General features: G+C 38.8%; 1 protein-coding gene across 1 annotated transcript; it reads left to right on the top strand.

Annotated features, from left to right (window-relative positions):
* Positions 1 to 2,001: 2,001 nt before the first annotated feature.
* LOC145766793 (vacuolar protein sorting-associated protein 54-like) lies at positions 2,002 to 18,091 on the top strand. Its single transcript, XM_082578499.1, has 19 exons — positions 2,002 to 2,170; positions 3,142 to 3,316; positions 3,765 to 3,944; positions 5,398 to 5,560; positions 6,867 to 6,956; positions 7,401 to 7,594; positions 7,967 to 8,161; positions 8,546 to 8,719; positions 8,984 to 9,545; positions 9,934 to 10,040; positions 11,357 to 11,514; positions 11,998 to 12,131; positions 12,736 to 12,842; positions 13,082 to 13,192; positions 15,196 to 15,370; positions 15,630 to 15,767; positions 16,467 to 16,634; positions 17,298 to 17,447; positions 17,960 to 18,091. Exons 1-19 carry the CDS (start codon positions 2,002 to 2,004, stop codon positions 18,089 to 18,091), a joined length of 3,282 nt encoding a protein of 1,093 aa, XP_082434625.1.
* The last annotated feature ends 182 nt before the right edge of the window (positions 18,092 to 18,273 follow it).

Raw genomic sequence — 18,273 nt, 5'->3', positions numbered from 1 at the left:
TGGCTCGTCTATTACGTTATAGCTCGTTTATTATCGCCTGGACGTTGAAGATGACATGCGTGTTGCATTGTCAAAAACTCAACCACAATTCAGTCGTTTAGTTAAGGAAAGGCAGAAACAGCCTCTCATTAAATTTGCTTACGTTGAAAAAGTTTCGGCATGGCACTTTTTTTGGGTCACCTTAATATTCAAATACTGCTAACATTTCTTGAACAATTCATTCATTTTTTTATTTGAGCAACTGTTTAACCTGATATTTGCCGCAGGAGTCATAACGGCAATGCAATATGACACAGCACAGTAGTTGAGTAGCATAATTACAATAGTCAATAGTATGTTAATTGAGTTTCAGGCCAAATTTAGGTAGGGGTCCGCAGAATTAATAATTTGTCTAAAGGGGTCCGTGACAACAAAAAGGTTGGGAACCACTGCAGTAGTGCGATATAAAAACAAACTCCAGCTGACTGAACAATAAATGACACTGTGACACAACACTAGAACAATGGGCAATTGCAAGACGTCAACATTTCGCAGTTTGACAAAAAAAAATTGCAAACAACAACTAAGACATTAAAAAGTATGCGTTGACACTATGCGCTAAAAAACCGCGAAAACTTTGCGGCGCAGCCTCAAGCGCAAACTATCCAAAAAAATGTGGCCGCAAGCGTTAGCGCAAACAAAAAGTCTACGCCGCAAGTATGCGGCGTAGAATTTGCGGCGCATACGTACATCTCTGTATAGGCTATAAGTCGATATAGCCTACTCAATTATTATTATTATTATTGTAATGCAGACAACAAAATATAATTAGGCCTATAGCAAACGTGCACTCACATAAATTGGCAATCAGTTCAGTTTGTCTTTATTTCTGACCATCAAGGCGAAAAACAATATATGCCAACTTATGCCAAAAACAAATTATGTAGGCCCACGGTTCAAAACGAGTCGTAAAGTAAGTCAGTGAGCTTTTGTAACTTTTGTAAAACTTGAGGTGACAGCATCCCTCACAGTAGGCTATCCGTGATTGGCAAAAGCTAGAAAAGGTTGCAGACGGACGACCAGTGCGGTTGTTTTATATTGAATCCATCCACGTAGCTTGTTGACATCCGCTAAAATTGCGGACTTAAAAGGCTTCGACAAAATAACGACGTTTTGCAAGCATATTTACAGTCTACTATTTACTCTTTCTTTTTTAAAATTAAATACATTGTTTGCAAAGAGTGTTTCCACCACTGACAATGTCTTTCTCCACCAGGAAGATCGCTCCTTCTCAACTGACAATGTCATTCATTATTACTTTTTATTATACGGATAAAGTAAATGTGAAAAGAATAGGATGAATTTTCCGTGTTGTGAGGTGTTGCCAGCGAAAAAATTGAATCGTTGTCGAAGTTTCAATCAATCAATCATCAAGTAATTCATCAGTTAATGTTAACTTGTATTTTGCATAGGCTACAGCACAATACTATTTGAAACCGAAGGAAGCGACACTGTAAAATACCGTATGCAGTGCCTTGCAAGAACAGTTTATAGATCTTGTTGAGAGAATGCTACATAGGATGAGGATATACTGAACTGTTAGCTCGGCCACATCAGAAAAATCCCACAACTTCCTCCTGATAGCTCTGTTGCTTAAGTGCGAGGCTTCATGAATAAAGAAACTTCAAGATTAAGCCGTGCTAGTTTAATGTTTGGGCTGTGTGCCTCCGTGCAACGTTATTCAAAGACAGTTCTCCATTTTTGGGCATCTGGTGGATGGAATGGTTCATAGGTACAACAAGTCAACAACCCTTCACAATCAGAAAATTTACTCTGTGACCGGGCTGCGGGCCTGAGTACCACAGTACCTTGTGGGCCTGAGTACCTCAGCAAATTACCAAAATAAATTGATGTGTTGTCTCGTAAGTCGTAGTGAGGTTGCTTTGATTAATCAAACGTTACAGTAATTATGTTTTTCTTTCCTCAGCAAAATTTGCTTATTTTGACTGGGGTGTTTTTATTATGAGTGGAAATAAACCTTCTCAAAGTAGAACTGTTGGTAAAACCAAGTGGACTGTTCATGATTCCAAAGTTAACTTAGCAGCTTTATTAAATGATCCACGGAAAGTTAGAAGAGATTATGATCTATTTACGAAAACCTGGGGTGAAATGTTTCGAGATTTGCCACAAGGTGAGTTTATTTTTGATTTGTTACGGTATGTTTTGTTGAAAGTATACCATAACAAGTTCAGTTGGTACGTAACTAAGATGTTTCTTTGTGCAGTTTTTATCAAGTGAATACCAGTGTACAGTATTTGAATTATTTATGATTAGTTGTGGAGCCATGCTATACCATTGATGTTAATACGTTAAAATGTTTCTCAAGTCAAAATACCTGCAATGATGTAGTAAGCATGGTGGCATTGGACTGCTACAATTCGGAGAAATCCTGATTCGGAGGTCCAGCCTTTGTCAAAGATATCTAAAATCTCACAACGGCATTTGTTTATTCAAAGGAATTAGCTTATAATATAGGTTTATCAAATAAATTTTCAGCAAAAAAAAAACAGTTGTCAAATGGTGTTTTGTGATTAACAATAGTGGTTAAGCAAAAAAGGTTTTAAAATTAAATTCCAACGAAAGTGTCTTATGTAAAGTTGAAGATATCACTATAGCCTATACCTTGAAGATATCAGCTAATCTACATCACTAAAACAATAACTTTCTTGTTTGCATGGGTATGGGAAAGTTGACACAAAAACCACCTACCCAAATGAATCCATACAAATTCTCTAAATAAACAGAAGCCATCGCTGGATTTAAGAAATCATCGAATCGGTTTTCTCTGTGAAAGGCTGTCTCCAAAATGTAATTTTTTTTAAGTCGGCCTCACCAAATTGTAATCTCTAAATAGGATTCTCTGAGACCGGACATTCCGTGGTGGCAATATGCTGATAATAAATTGTATAGTTTAGCAAAACTAAAACTTTGCATCGGATCTATGCATTTGGTTTATGACCACTCAACCCTTATGTTTGGAATTTTTTACACAATTTTTTCATGTTTTTCTTTTAGGACTAGTAGGTAGTAATTTTGTCTTTGTGCAACAAATGTGCATTTGAAGATTTGGGTGTTATATCGATCTTTTTTGTATATTTTTAGGCTCCACTCTTCGGCGGTCAAAGTGGGTCCCAAATGTGCAGAAAGGCCATTTTGCAGACTATCTATCCAGCACCGGGAATCAGTTGATGCGACACGAAAGTCAATCTTTAAAAAATCTTAAGAAGAAAGATGCATCTGAAGAAACTGATTTTGGTGAACCATCTGCATTTTCAAAGTGTGTAAAGTTATTGCATCAAAACAAATTTGTGGCAAAAAATTCATTCAATCCTCATTAATTATCTTTTAAACCATATCTAAATGTAAAATTGCAGATTTGTAATCTTAAGCACCAACGCCAGAGTTTAAAAAATAGATTTATTGGAAGTATTTTAGGAATTATTTAAAGTTTAACTAGCAAGAAGTGTACGGATAGAGAGTTAGAGACTTTTTATATAGTTATATCCTTTGTGATATTTTACCACATGTGCTTTGCTCTTGTTAGCAGTATTTATTCTTATCCCATGGTGTGAAGTCTAGTGTTGATTAATATAGTCATGCTAGTGGGTGTATTTGATAGTTAAAGGAAAATTATCAGAATCTAGGAGTATCTTAATTTTTGCATACAACTGTATTTTTAATATCATATGGAAACAAAATTATATCTACTGTATCTTTTGTTTCAGTCATGACACTTTTGTCATCAAATCAGCAGTGACTGCGCAGCGAGAACGAGATGCCATTATTAAAACAAGAAAAGCACTGGACACTCTTCCGAAGCTATTTTTGAAAACAGATTTCAATATGGGAAATCCCCAAGTGTTCGCAGCGGTACTTAATGTTAACGATGGTACTGAGGATGGAAGGTGAATCAGTGGGGTTTAACTTTTTTGTTTGAGTTACTCCTCAGTCCTCATAGAGTATTGCCAAAATTACATTTAATGATATTGATACTGCAAAAGCGTGCTCAATGCTAAGCAGAGCCAATTCAACCAAACGAAATCACTAGGCATAATCGAAGTAACTTTAACAGCCTGTTTCACCTTTTGTGGGATCATCAGAAGTTTTTTTAAAAAGATACTATATAATACATAATATATTATAATGTAAATGCAGACAGTGCACATCGTTTCGCCCTTCCGGCCTCCTCAGTGCGGTAGGTACACTGGGTATGGCCACGGAGATAAATACCTCCATGTGACATTTTTCCATTTGTGGAACCTAAGCTCCAAAAATGGTACTACTGTCAACCTTGCCAAAGCGTCAAACTGCAAGCAGTGAGCTTTGCGCAATGCACAGTATATAAACGCATTAAACAGTATCTCCAGTCATCAATTACTGGTTTATAGTATACTTTTCCAAAGTATTATTATACTGTAATATACTGGATCGACTGGTAGCTTACTTTGTTTTACATACGGTACTGAGATATGAGAGGAAGGAAGTAAATTGCCTCATTAGGTCACCAGAGCAGCTTTCAGATTGACCTCATTACGCTTGACTCTGAGGTTTATTTGTATCTGCTCTATTTTAAAAATCGCATACTGTAAAAGTGTGAAATCTTTGGGGAAATGCTGTGTAGTTATGGCAACGATGTGCCTTGACAAGTCAATCACAAACATTTTGCTCAATCATAGACACAACAGAATAATGTTAAAACTGTGTAACGTATTCTTGAATTCTTTTGAAACAGCAACCTTACGGATAATTTTTTTTTCATTTTGTGCAAGCTATAGCTGGTTCAAGCAAACTTCTGTCAGTCAACTTTCGTCATCGGTGGTTCTAAGCCACCAAAAGAATATATAATTGTCACCATTGAAGTTTAATAGAGGCTTAACTATTCAGGCATGAATATTCAGCAATAAATCATTCATCTGCTCTTTGCACTTGTTGTACAAATAAAGAGCGTATGTCACTAATTGCCTAGCTTTCCATTGCCGTCAACTTTCGATTGCTTGTACAGTATCATACATACTTTGTTCTATTCACAGCAAAATGATTCTTGTATATTTGGCATACTAATGTGATTTCAATATGCTCCATTTTTGTTACATTGCTGGAAAGACAAAATATTAACTGAGAAATATTTTTGTTTACACTTGTGCTATTGCTATTAGTGCAAGCAAACGTGTGGATTATGGCATTAATTAAACAAAAGCAATGCGAATTGTTTGAGTTAAAGGTGCAGTGTTAAAATGCCTCCCAGACAGCAAATCAATCGTTTTTTACATTGAATCAATGTAAAAAAACGATTGATTTGTTGCCTGGGCTTACAAGATATGAAATATTAATGTTCACTTCCTGATGATCATTCTGCAGACCGGAGGAATCTCGGAGACGTCGCCACGAATCCTGTTCTTCTAGAATGCTCCAAGACAAGCTAAGTCACTATCTGGATCGAGTTGAAATGGCGATAGTTCGACAAATCTCGTTGCAATCGGACAGGTTTTTCAAGGCAATGGAATCGCACGAAGAGCTGCATGTAATTCTTTGTCCTCATTTAAATCGTTTTTTGCTATGAATAACTTTTCGTTTGCAATGTGCATAGTTAGTACTGTGTAGTATGATTATTATGAATATGAGATGGTATGAGTAATTATTAGTTATTTATTCAGCTTTTACAAAGTATTGGATTCTTATGCAGCACTGCAACTGTGCAAAAGTTAAGTAGCCTGCCGTATTATCCACGTATCGCTTATTTGGACACGTTCTCATAATTTCAGGGCACTATAAGTCAAACATCTTCCTCACATTTTAAATTTGCACGCGCACAGCAGTTCAAAATGTCCGTCATGTTCCTGACATTGTCTTTATTTTTTCAATGCGTATGATGCAATAGTCCACAAGCATGTATTGTACGTAGTTGATATGCGGAAATAGTGGAAGGTTCGAGTTCACATACGATTGCTTAGGGTTCAAGCTTTGCTAGAGAGTTTGTCTTGTTGAGCCATACGAAGCGGGTCCACGTCTTTTAGGTGCAGACAGTTAGGTGTCTGCCAAATAGGTGCGCACACTGTGGCATCAGGATATTTAGGTGCTATTTGGTGCATCAAATTACACTCATAATCATTTATCAGAATTGCTTGATTGTGCAGCAGTTCTCACCGCTGTGTTACAAAATGAATTTATTCTGAAAACATCAGTGTGCACTGTGCAGTGCCTGACTATGTAAGTAGCCTACAGCTAAGAACCCATTTAGCAAGCTCTTTTGTTTGAACAGGTGCACGAGGTGTAAGGATGAAGATTTTTTTTAAGCGATAAATAAAATACGGAAAATGCTCAATTAAACATTTAAAATTATAAAATACGGTACGTAAAAAAACACAATATACATAAAAAGGGTAAGTTAAAATGTCAAGATCCCATGTGGAAGTTATGGCTTTTCCCTCGAAGAAACTCCCACATTGTTTGACTGGAGCCGCCACTTCTGACAAAGCGATTTACTAAGGTTAACAGCCTTTCGTCTGCATTTTTGTACTTTCTACGCTTTGCTGGCGGTGCATATCCACTCCAGCAATCATTTGCTCATTCTCCAGATTGCGAGATTTTTGCACCTTCCGTAAACTGTCGATTAATTTCAAAAGTGCTGGCTGGTCCACTTCACTTTGGATTCTCCTGTGTGCATCTTCGGCATTAATTATTTTTCGAATGGCATGAATATTTTTTCAAATGGCGACAGTACTAACATGTCCAACTCGCAGCAGGTTGCAATTTTTATGAGGCATACATTTGCAAATTGCAATGTTACTTTTGAAAGCATTGCTGAGAGTGAGTATATTTTATTACAGGAATATCTTAATAGTACGATGAGCAGCGTTCAAAACTTAATCGCCAAAGTGAACGTGGTGAAAAAGAATATTGTGGAAAACTCTTTGCAGGTACTTGTTCTGACCATACAAGCTGAGTAACAGCTGTTAATTGAATCTAAATTCCTTTACTTCAAATTTAATTTTGCTAAGTGTACGGTAATTATCTTTTGTACAGACAGATTGAGCTTCGATGCTGTTTTGTAGCATATTCTTGTAGACATAATGGAAGCTTTTGAGTTTTAAGCATAGTTATGCACATGTTTAACAAGTCGTGTTTTCATTTTCAATGTAAATACTTGTAGAGAGAGAATAAAATTTTGATCAGATTTCGAATCTTCGTCAGTTTTTGTTCAAGTTGGAATGTCTATCATTAGTTTAGTTTTTATAGTTTTAGTTGCTTACAAAGTTCTAAAATACCGTGATAAGTTTCCTTATATTAAAATTTTTCGAAATTGGTAGTATTAGCTACTTTTAAAAATAAAAAACCTGCAAAAAATGGTCTGTTTTTGACAGATAGTTCATCTCCGTAGATCGCAAATCAATTCCAGAAACTTATTAGCCAAACTACATATGATGATAACCGTCCACCAAACCCAACCCACTATCCAGCTACTGCTGTCCACGAGCGAGTATGCTGGCTCGCTTGACCTCATCCGCACAACACAAGAAGTATTGCACCAGGAGTTAGCTGGCCTACATAGCTTTAGGTCTGGTGTTTTATTTTATTTTTTTAGGAAATAAATTTGCAAATGATTTTCGTTGGGATTTAAACCAAAGTTACAGTTCTTTTTTGCATTTTACTTTTTGTTTGACATATTCGTCTTTGCGATGACTCAGGTCGTCATACAAATCACAGAAACTTTACCTTTCAGCTAAATAACCTCAACATTTGTTGCATATAGCATGACTTAGGTTTTATTTTTACTTATTAGCGCTCGTGAGTATTCATCGCATAGTGTAGCTGATACTTTTCAAGTTATCGATAAAACTTTATCAACAGATATCCTGGGCACGGAACTTTGTACGTTCAGCGACTCCTTAAGATTTTTTTTCACTTTTGGTTTTAAATCTTATTGTAGGCATTTAAGTAGTCAGCTGACTGAAATGGAGCGTGTGATTGGCCAAATGATGCGACAAGACATGGACGAATGCTTGCGTGACGAGATTCACCGAAGCGTGACTGAAGGACATGCCTGTCGTGATCCTCATCGCTTAACAGCTGTTACGTTGGGATTAATGCGACTGGGACAATTTGAATTCCTCCAAGAGTTCCGGTGAGTGCGCTGACTTTGCCGCAGTAGATGCCGATGGCACGTCAGAGTGCTATAAAGTAGGCCATAAATTAGGTTCCAAATTTATCATATGCACTTTTTCCTTTTTTGATATGTGCTATCTGAAGATGCTATTATTATAATGAAATCGATTGTCAAAACTATGGTGAGAGACTGAAATGTTCTCTCGCCTACAGTGTACGAGCTCGAGCTAACCTACAGTGTACTTGATTACTATGCTTTAAATTGCTTTCTATTGTAAAAGATCGTCTTAACTCGAACTGTTCAGCTTTCGTAATTTTTGAAAATTCGTACTTTAAAATGCTGGATTTGGTTTGAAAGAATTTGCACTCTCACTGCGTTATGGAGTTGTCTTTTTCAAATTAGGGAAGAACTTGAGATCGCAGTGAAGACGATCATAAAGAATACTGTGTCAGATGCGGTGGAGGAGCCGGATCGGGAGAAGAACGAGACCTTAGCTTCGAAGATGAGGATGCTGGCCTTCAATGAATGGATCCGACTTCTAAATAATCTTTTTGCTAATTTGCTTGTTCTTTTAAGGTAAAAATACTTTCTGTGTTTTCTCTCAGTTTTCTTTTCTTCAACGTCTTCATGGCGTTTGTTCATAGTGATAATAAATGCCGATGTCAGGCTCATTTTTTAACCGAAAGTAACATTCTAAAAGTGACGCATGCCTGCGATGGATATAGAGCTATGCAAACAACACATTGTTATCGATGATAACACTTATCATTACTTTTTCTTGCTGAAGTATATGACTGTGTGGCTTTAAGGAGTATGATTTTCTTTATGTTATCTCAACAGGCGAGTGAAGACTCTTCTTGATGTTTTGAGCGGGGTCGCTAGAGATTCAGTTGCCCGCGGTGACGTATACCGAGCTCCGAGAGCCAGGAAAATTCCGAACGGTCCTTATCGTAAAACCCGTTTAAAACCATCACGTAAAGCAACAGCGAAGCCTACAGCGACAAAAAAAGAACAAGCAACGAACCGAAACAAGTCAAACCCGTTTTTAGACTCTGCCTCCAATAGCGACTCTCCAGAAGAAAACTTAAACCCGTTTGAGGTCGAATCCCCCCAGAAAAGAAAAAACTCTAACCCCTTTGAAAATGAAGCCTCTTCTCAAAAGTCAGCATCCGTGAATGGAGATGCTGACGCCAATAATCCGTTCTTCGATGATCTTAGTGATCAGAATGATCTTGGAGAAGCGTTGATGGATGGATTAGCCAGTTATGAAGATGAGTTGATCAATTCTGCAGCAGATTCGTTTGTGAGTCCTGTGGATGCTGTCAGACCAGCCACGGACAGAGCCAATCCACAGCCATCTTTCGACTCTCAAACTTCAGTCGATGCCACCGCACATGATCAGGTAGGAAGAAAAATTAAAGTTTGTACATGGACTGAGAAAGTCCTCAGCTACATGTATTACCACAACGGCTATTTGCTTCATGCTGATCACCAAAAAAATGATTGTAAACATTCCTGGTAGTTGTAATATACGTCATTTGCCCACATGTATACAATACAGTTCAAAATCAGTGCGTTGTTATTTACGTGTTGTTTGCTCGAATGGACGACAGCAGTTGTTTTCAAAAATTGAATGTTCTCGCCTATTGCTATACGGTCTGTATTTTTTTTATCTAAGCCAAAGATGGTCCTAAAAACAACATGTCTATCACCATTGATTAAAGTTTTTTATCAATTCACATTTCTATTAATTACTGTGTCTAACTACTGGTACATATACACTTATACAGGCTGAGGAGTCCATAGTCGAAGATGCTCTGACCACCGATGAATACAATAACTTTCTGATCGGTTTAAACGATGTTTTGTTTTGGATGTTAGACTTCGAGCAGGACAGGTTCGTACACATTCAATTGTTTGTTTCGGTGCTGCAACTCCATTTCGGCCTTTGCTTGTGCAACACGTGTTTATATAGATATACTGTATAATTTATTATATCTTATCCCGTCTTTGTTGTATTGTGCGATGCGGTGACTAAACTATTGTCTTTTTGTTCTTATGAAAACTATATTGGGTGGTTAGTATAGTATTTCTGAAATGAGAAACAGCAGTTGGATATAAAGTGCTCAATGCAGCAAACAGAGCCAAAATATTAAAAGCAAACAGTGGTAATCAGTAATGGCAATCATTAATCACTTGGACCAAACTCGCAAACGTCTTGCAAAACAGCCACACGCTCTTTTCTATTGTAAACATGAACCAGTAGAACTGTCCTAAATTATAAACCATAAAAATTCAACCAAAAAGCAAAAGTAGCCCCAAAAATTGCAACCCGCGACCGCTGAAATTCCCTGCGATTCGGAATCAAAACTAGCTAAATTTGGCGAAAAAAATGCTGAACTGGCAACCCTGCAACGAAGTCAACCACATGAAAATACTGAATTGACATGAGGGAATCAAAAACACAAAGTTATATTGCCAATAACAATACGACTACGGTATTTGAATTATTGTGGGCAATATATTCAAAGCAAAATTGTTGGCAATATTCATCCGCCTCATCCACACCACGTTTGTCATCCGCATTTCAATTTTTTTTTTTATCTGTGCTGGACTAGTGCGTGCCATCCCACGGGTTGAAAAGCATAGGTGTAATCTACAGTGTTAGTTATTTAATATCCTAACTGAAACGCCTGTTATTAACCGTTTTGGCACTTCATGCTTCACTGCCATGTCAGCACAGAGGTCTCCAGCCTCCACTACCCTCATAATGATTGGCACACATCCATTTGTAAAGAAATCATGCAGTTAGGGTTTACTAAGGTGCTAATCGTAAAACTAACGCTAAAATCTTGTTTCTTTAATGTTTAACGCCTTATAAAAGTTGCACGTTTCGATTTCTGTATGTCCAACCCAACCAAGAAGATGACGGAGCATGTCTTGTTTAAACTGTTGTCGATCTGCAGTAGTTTGTCGGCTGCATAGCCGAGTGGTGAGTGAGAGCGCTGAACGGCAACCGAAAGGGCGCCGGTTCGACACCACTCAAGAGCATGCAGCTGTGTCTTTGGCAAGACACTTAAAGGCATGCCTGAAGGTGTACACGAAGATTGGCTTCCTTGCCTTCCCGTCCACTTAATCTAAATCTTCAACCACCAGGTGTAAGCCTGGATACGACAAACAAGTTGTCGACCACTGGCTGTTGAATTTTCACAGGTGCGTCAAATTTCTCATCGCCAAGGGAAAGGATAATTCCTTAGACAAACTGAGCTCGACCGAATTCCTCAAGCTTGCCAAGTCAATCGAGTTGTTCACTGCAGAGGCTGAAGAAGTTGTTACGTCACAGAGCAGCTTGGAACGTTGTGAAAATATCGGTCAGTGGGGGTGTGCTAGGTGACGTTATTTTTGACTGCAAACACAAGTTTGAATGCGTGCTATAATAATAATTTATTTTACATCAATTGAGTGCTAAGCAATGTTAAATGCTCGCGATGGCAGCATGTACTGTATTTCATACACAGCATACCACACCATGTATTGAATTGTTATGTCCTTTTAGATATCTGATAAATTTAAACGATATGTAAATATTTCCCAATCTTCTTTTATGTAAATTGTGTTTGGCTGGCCTACTCTTCTTGCTGGGAATAGAATTATGATTTCCTATGAAATCGGACTTCCCCAGCGAAACATTTTGTGCAGCAAGCTGTCTTGCTTCAAAACAGCCTACTCAGTCAACAAATCAGTCTTTTTTACAGTGATTCAACCTCTACAAACGTTGAATCAATGTAAAAAAGGACTGATTTGCTATCTCGGTTTGTCAATCAATCTTGCAACTATTTACTTTCTCCCAACAGACAAGCAGTCCAGAAACATCAACAGTTCCCTCCGGGGGGCTCTGCAGACCCAGGCTGGTAGGTTTGTGACGAGATTCCACGACGAGCGACGCAACAAACTGTCCCTTATCCTCGACAACGAGGTTTGGAAGCAGGTACAGACGACTGGGAGAATTTTAATGTCTCCTTTCACTGACGTTTTTTATAAACAAAAAAAAGTAAAACCAAACGCTTGTCAACAGCGTAGTAGGACGACTCCTATTCATTTTTCTATGTTTTTCGTCAAGCCGGCGCAGGCCAGCTCTTCCACGAGTTCATTAAAAGATGGTTATATAGAGCAGCGGAATATTGTTGTTTATTCCAGCAAAATTTTCCATCTCCAACATGATAAGCAAACGTTGTAACAGCCGACTCTTTAAGGTGTACGTTTTAAGGCGTTCTAGTCATCTAAGCCTGTTTTCTCGGAATTCTTCTGCAGTGCTCGCAATGCTTTGCATTCCACTAAACTGCCAAACGACAGTCCGATATATTTCCTTTTATGGGCCGAAATAGTCCACAACACAAGTGAATCTACTGTAGAAGTAATGCTTTCTGTCTGTTATGATGCTTCGTTGGCCGTCGAATCTACCCTAAACCGTTATACAGCTCCAAAACTCTCGGCAACTGACTTGCTCTCATTTTCGTTGGTCACTTGTAATCAACCAAATCACGCGTTTTTTGTTTTTTTTCATAGTCATTGACTTGAAATATTGTCAACAGGCGGAAGTCCCAACCGAGTTATCTAACCTGCTGCAGAACATGACGAGAGGAAAGATGTCCACCAACTGCAACGCTGAGAACGACACCACCTTCGCTACTATAAATGGGTCAGTTGTGGATCACTGAGTCAGTGGTGGTTCTTTAATCCAGCCAGCAAACCACTCGCTTTTTTACGTTGATTCAACGTCCGCAGACGTTGAATCAACGTAAAAAGGGAAAGATTTACAGTTTGATTTTACTAACTCAGTAACTCAGAAGGAATCCCGGGTTTTGATAAAAAATATTCCATAAAAGTTGATAAAAGCGGAAAAACGCCGTTGCTTTTAAACCACGTTCTTCTTTCCAGGCACAGCCAGCAACAGAACAAGGTGCTGGATTATTTGGACCTTGATGGCGAGAAGTACGCAGTTGTTGGTACAGTTCTCATCCTGTTAAAGATGGTCTCTGAATATTGCAAGTACGTTAACTCTCTTTCTCAGACTGAAAACTCAGTAGTTGATTTTGAAATGATCAAGCCATTTGGATAAAAACTAATCTAATAATTCCGAAATGTCCTGCATTCAAGTCAAGCCACAAACCTTTGGCCTACTGAGTAACCATTGGCTCCATTTTCGGGTAGGTTAAGATAGGGTTGAGCGAGCCGAAAAGTTTTGCAAAAACGTAGAAAGTTTACACGTTTTTTCCTTTAAATTTTAGGATGTAGAGCAAGTGACCACGTGCCCCTCCTCCTAAATCCGCTACAGGTGGAGATGCATTGTGTAAATTTTATTGTAGTGGAAGATCATAGGCGCCTAACCCGTGGGGGCGTGGGGGCCAGGCCCCCACGCATATTTATGCGTGGGAGCAACTTTTTATGCTGCATTGATACATAAAACAATAAATGAACTAGCGATCGGCAGCAGGAAAACATTTTTAAATGCAAACCGCAACAGCTTTGCGCTAAATTATCACTAGAACGAGTAGCGATGCTACAATCCCACACCAGACAAAAAAATCTGTCATTTTTACATTGATTTAACGTCTGCAGACGTTGAATCAATGTAAAATGACAGATTTCACTGCCTGAGATATAGCAAAAATCTACCATATTGCGTCGATTCAATATCATCAGATGTTGAATGCACCCAAAAACAACATAATTTGCTACGTTGACGCAGCGTGCGTTTAGCTTTATGCGCATGCAAACAGACTCGATGTCGCTTTGGAAAGTCGAAACCTCTGCAGAGAATTGTCGCGGCTGTGAATCGCTTGCTGTGAAAATGAACTTGAAGTCTCGGCCCGAGGTAACCACTAACCAACGTAACAAGGGCTGGTACAAACCGCATTGCGCACACGTGGCATAATCAACGCAACAATGGACTCGCGCAAACTGCATGGCGCACACACGACCGTTGCCATAGAAACCCGATCAAAGGCGTGGAATATGCGCATCTTTTGTTTCATCTGCAACACGAAAACGGGCGTATTACAGCGAATTGGAACTTGAAAGCTGGTCAGCCATAAGTTGCGATATTGTAGTGAAAAGGGAGCAATGTCAAGTCGAAAACTTAATCACACGTCTCTCCGTAACTATTTTTCAAGGGCTGTTTACGGATGTCAGCAACTTTTAAATTTATTCAACGTGACGTGCTGTTGAATTGATGTAAACATGAATGATTTTGCTTGCAACAGGTATATTTTCAAGCGTATGATCAAGTTAGTATTTTCATTCCATTTACAGACAATACCTTTTAATAAACCTTTTCGTCTCTTGTTTCATGCTAATAAATCTAGTTCGTTGCTAAACTTTATGTTGTGCTTAGCTTAAAGATTCGCAGTCCATCAACCGCTAGCCAACGCAGACGCATAGCATGTGTTTTGGTCGAGTTTTGTTAATAATAATTAACGGTAGGTCGAACGTAGCGATAACTCCGAGTGTGGCAATAAAAGCAATTCTAGTGTGACGACATAATTACGTCATCCATCTGCATGACATTTCGCTGAATTTACGTTGCTGCTGGTGAAACACGCTTTCGCCCCCACGGCCAAAAAAATAGTTAGGCGCCTATGTGGAAGATCATGCACATACAGTGCAATATATTTTGTAGAATCAATGCAACAACTTACAAAACTAGTGACTCCCTTGGTTTGATGTTTCTCACAAAAATTAAAGCCAATTTTTGACAAATTTGTTCAGTCTTCATCTGATAAATCCTCTACCATAGACGTCCAATGTGGTCCACTTGAACCACGTTGAGAATCACTGGTCTACCCGATTTGGTTAAGGAAAGGTCCAGGGTTTAATACCAGCCGAAAGCGCATGTACCTATGCACTCTCGAAAAAGTGTTTAGAACAAACTTTTACCATTAGAATTTATCATATTTTTCAAGAAGTACAATTATGCTAGCTTAAGTCTTCAAAACGAAACTTAAAATAAATCTTCATCTTTTCATGAACATTTTTATTTTCCTCTTCATCAGATGTTCTGATGATCTTCCGGCTTCTACTCCTGATCTCATTCACCGGCTTCGTGATCTTCTCACCTTGTTCAACTCCCGGACCTGCCAGCTTATCTTGGGAGCCGGTGCTCTTCAACTGGTTGGCCTAAAGACAATCACCACCAAGAATCTCGCTCTGGCATCCCGATGTCTTCAGGTATCAAGCAAGATTTTTCAGTATTTCGTTTGCTTTGGCTCGTTCTACTGCTCAATCGGTTATATTTTTTCCTTGTTTAGAATTTTTTTGACATTGTTTTGACTAACAGCAAACATTAAGCCTTTTTTTGGGTTTGGTTCAAGCTCATGTCATAGAATCTATTGGAATTAGAACCTTCTGAGATCTTAGCAATCTTGAGTGAAATAGGTTGTTAAGAGTTTTAGGAGAGTAGCAACTATATTTGCTTGAACTATTGCAGCTTGTTCTTCATTGCATTCCTGCCATCAGACAACACTTTGAGAAGAAGCTCATACAAATCAACCAATCAGCTGACGACAAGTCACAGAAGCATCGGGCAGTGTTACGTCACTTTGATCACGTCACAAAAGATTATCAGGTGACACATCCCAGACAGCAAAATCCGTCATTTTTACATTGATTCAATGTCAAAGCAAAGTATTGCTTTGAAGGTTACTCCAATACCACTCATAATATCCGTCTTTGTTTAACCCTCTGAGGCATAGGGTCTGCATTTTTGACCACCTCATGGTGTCCATGTGTGTCCCACCACACGGAGACCGGACTAGAAATCCAACAATATATTGACTCATCATCGAAGAGACGTGTACCTCCTGGTTTAGTTAGTGGACGGTGGATTGGTGCAGTCGTTGATGATATGATCTGTGGCTTGCCGTGGTTGAGTTGAAAAGTCCAACACCTGCTCGAAAATACTTTGATGCGTCACATATACCTTGGGTAGTATCTGCTGTCTCGGCTCGAGTATTTTTATGGGACGTATGCCGATGTTGGGCACAAGAAATGAAGCTGTATTTAATTCCATTCTCTCAACTGTTGATAAATACTGTAATTAATCCGCACCATTAGCCGCGAATATTGCAATGACTCAGTTTAGTTAATGAAGCAATGAATAACGTATTTCTTATACAACGGTTTGGTGCTAAGTTTTGAATAAATAACTCATTTAACCTCATAGATCTTTATTGATTTATACATATTTGATATTTCATGTAACTGCAGCATATGATCATTGATCACCCGACATGGCATTGTGATGATTTTATCCGAACTCTTCCAGGATCATGTCAATGAGGTGGAGAGCAAACTGACGGTCATCGTCCTTGGAGTGATTGAGCGACATTTGTCAAAGTGGGAGGTCAAGGCCCCTGTACCTTCGTCGAGCTTCCGCAACATTTGTAAACAAATCACGAAGTTTTACGACACGGTTTCTTCGTTGCTACCAAGGGTAGGTACAATGAACATTGATCACATTTTTTGCTTTTGTCTGTTTTACGCCACGGATAAGGCGCTTGCTTTCCAATCATGCAATCCTGGTTCGACTCCAGGCTTAAGCTGGTTGTTGAAAACGGCGCTCACCTCTGCCCAGAATGTAATAAATTGGGTGGGCGTAGTTGCTAAAGGAAAGGCGGTCGAGAGAAAGGGACTGGCCAGTGGCCACTGGCCACCCTACTCTCGTTAGTGCCGAAGGCTTAGCACAATGAGAACCGTGTCTTCTCATTCCGCGATGGTTTGATTCAAGTATGGGACACCATGATACTAACTTCTGATCAAGCACAAGGGGGTCTAAAGATGAAATGTAACTTACATGATTTTTTGGTGTTTAATTGACCTTTGAATACTGTAGCTTCATATTTTATGTGGAACTAATCGCCAGTTCATTGCTGGTCTACTGAGCGTACCAGCAGTGGTCTCGGAAAACTTTTTGACCGAGCCTAAATTCCAATCCATGCCTACCGGGGCTAGGAAGAGCGATTTTAGTCCCTCTGCTTCAATTAAGTAATATATAGCATTCGCTTTAGCAGCTTAGAACGACTTATGCTTTTTCCTTGAGGAAAACGTATTTGAATCATGTTTCTTCTCGCTTAAAAAATTTCTAATGGTTGTACAGGGCCAAATCTGTCGCATTCTGTCAACTCTGAACCTTGAACTTAAAACGCGTGTCCGCACTCACCTACACAAAAGCGGGGTCAGAAACGACGGGGGACCTCAGCATGGTCTAGTAACGTCCGATCTTACTTATTATGAAACAAATATTAAGGTAGGTGGTGAAAAGCTATTCTAGCCAGTAAGTCAGTTTTTTTTTTTAATTTTGCAGACGTTGAATCAGTGTAGGCTATAATGTACTTGGCTCCGCCGACACTCTGCTTTGTAAAGCGCTAAAAGCAACGCACATATGCGATGGATATTGAATGCGCTATAGAAAATCACACATTAACTTAGTAAAAAAGGTCTAACATTCATTTTTAATGAATTTTTTTTTCATGCTATTCTTTACATTACACAAACTTTGTGCACCCAACCTCTTGTCATAGCTACTTCGCATCCACCGCTTCCATTTATCTAATCACTCAGATAACAAGTCTGTCACTGTTTCAATGCCACTACAGAAACCTTAATCGTGACCTTTCACTAAATCCCGTATTACAATACCGACAAATAAAATGCTTTGCTAACTTTGTTGTAGCTCTCTTTGCTTTGATACAGCTTGCATGAACCCATTTTTTTCACTCCTTGGATTGCAACGAATTCCTCATCACTCTCTTATCACAGATTGTGCATGGATCCACTTTACTCCACAAGTCTACAACCATGCCCTCTGCTCCACCTACCATCACTTTCGTTTTTTTTTTTTCAGGGTTTACTTTTATACCATTTGTCTCGACTGTTGTGTTGTTATTCTAGGACCTAGAATCTAGGTTATTGTCCAGCGAACTAAATTTGTCGTTTTTACATCGTTTCAACGTCACGCAGCAATGGACCTGACTCAACTATTCGGATCTATCCATTGCAACCCCATCATTTGCCTTTATGAGACTTGTAATGGAGTCTTTTTTGAAAAGTTTATTTTTTTAGAAATTGCATGT

The sequence above is a fragment of the Aplidium turbinatum genome, chromosome 3, assembly GCF_918807975.1.
Source record: "Aplidium turbinatum chromosome 3, kaAplTurb1.1, whole genome shotgun sequence".
Taxonomy (NCBI): domain Eukaryota; kingdom Metazoa; phylum Chordata; class Ascidiacea; order Aplousobranchia; family Polyclinidae; genus Aplidium; species Aplidium turbinatum.
The sequence above is the reverse complement of the archived record's forward strand: the minus strand, read 5'-3'. Positions and strand labels throughout refer to the sequence as shown.

What these genes read in the sequence shown, in the direction of transcription:
- LOC145766793 (XM_082578499.1), top strand. Translation starts at nt 2,002, where the DNA reads ATGAGTGGAAATAAACCTTCTCAAAGTAGAACTGTTGGTAAAACCAAG. An exon ending in GGAACGTTGTGAAAATATCG is followed by an intron (nt 11,515 to 11,997) that starts GTCAGTGGGGGT and finishes TTCTCCCAACAG; the next exon opens with ACAAGCAGTCCAGAAACATC. An exon ending in ACCTTCGCTACTATAAATGG is followed by an intron (nt 12,843 to 13,081) that starts GTCAGTTGTGGA and finishes TCTTCTTTCCAG; the next exon opens with GCACAGCCAGCAACAGAACA.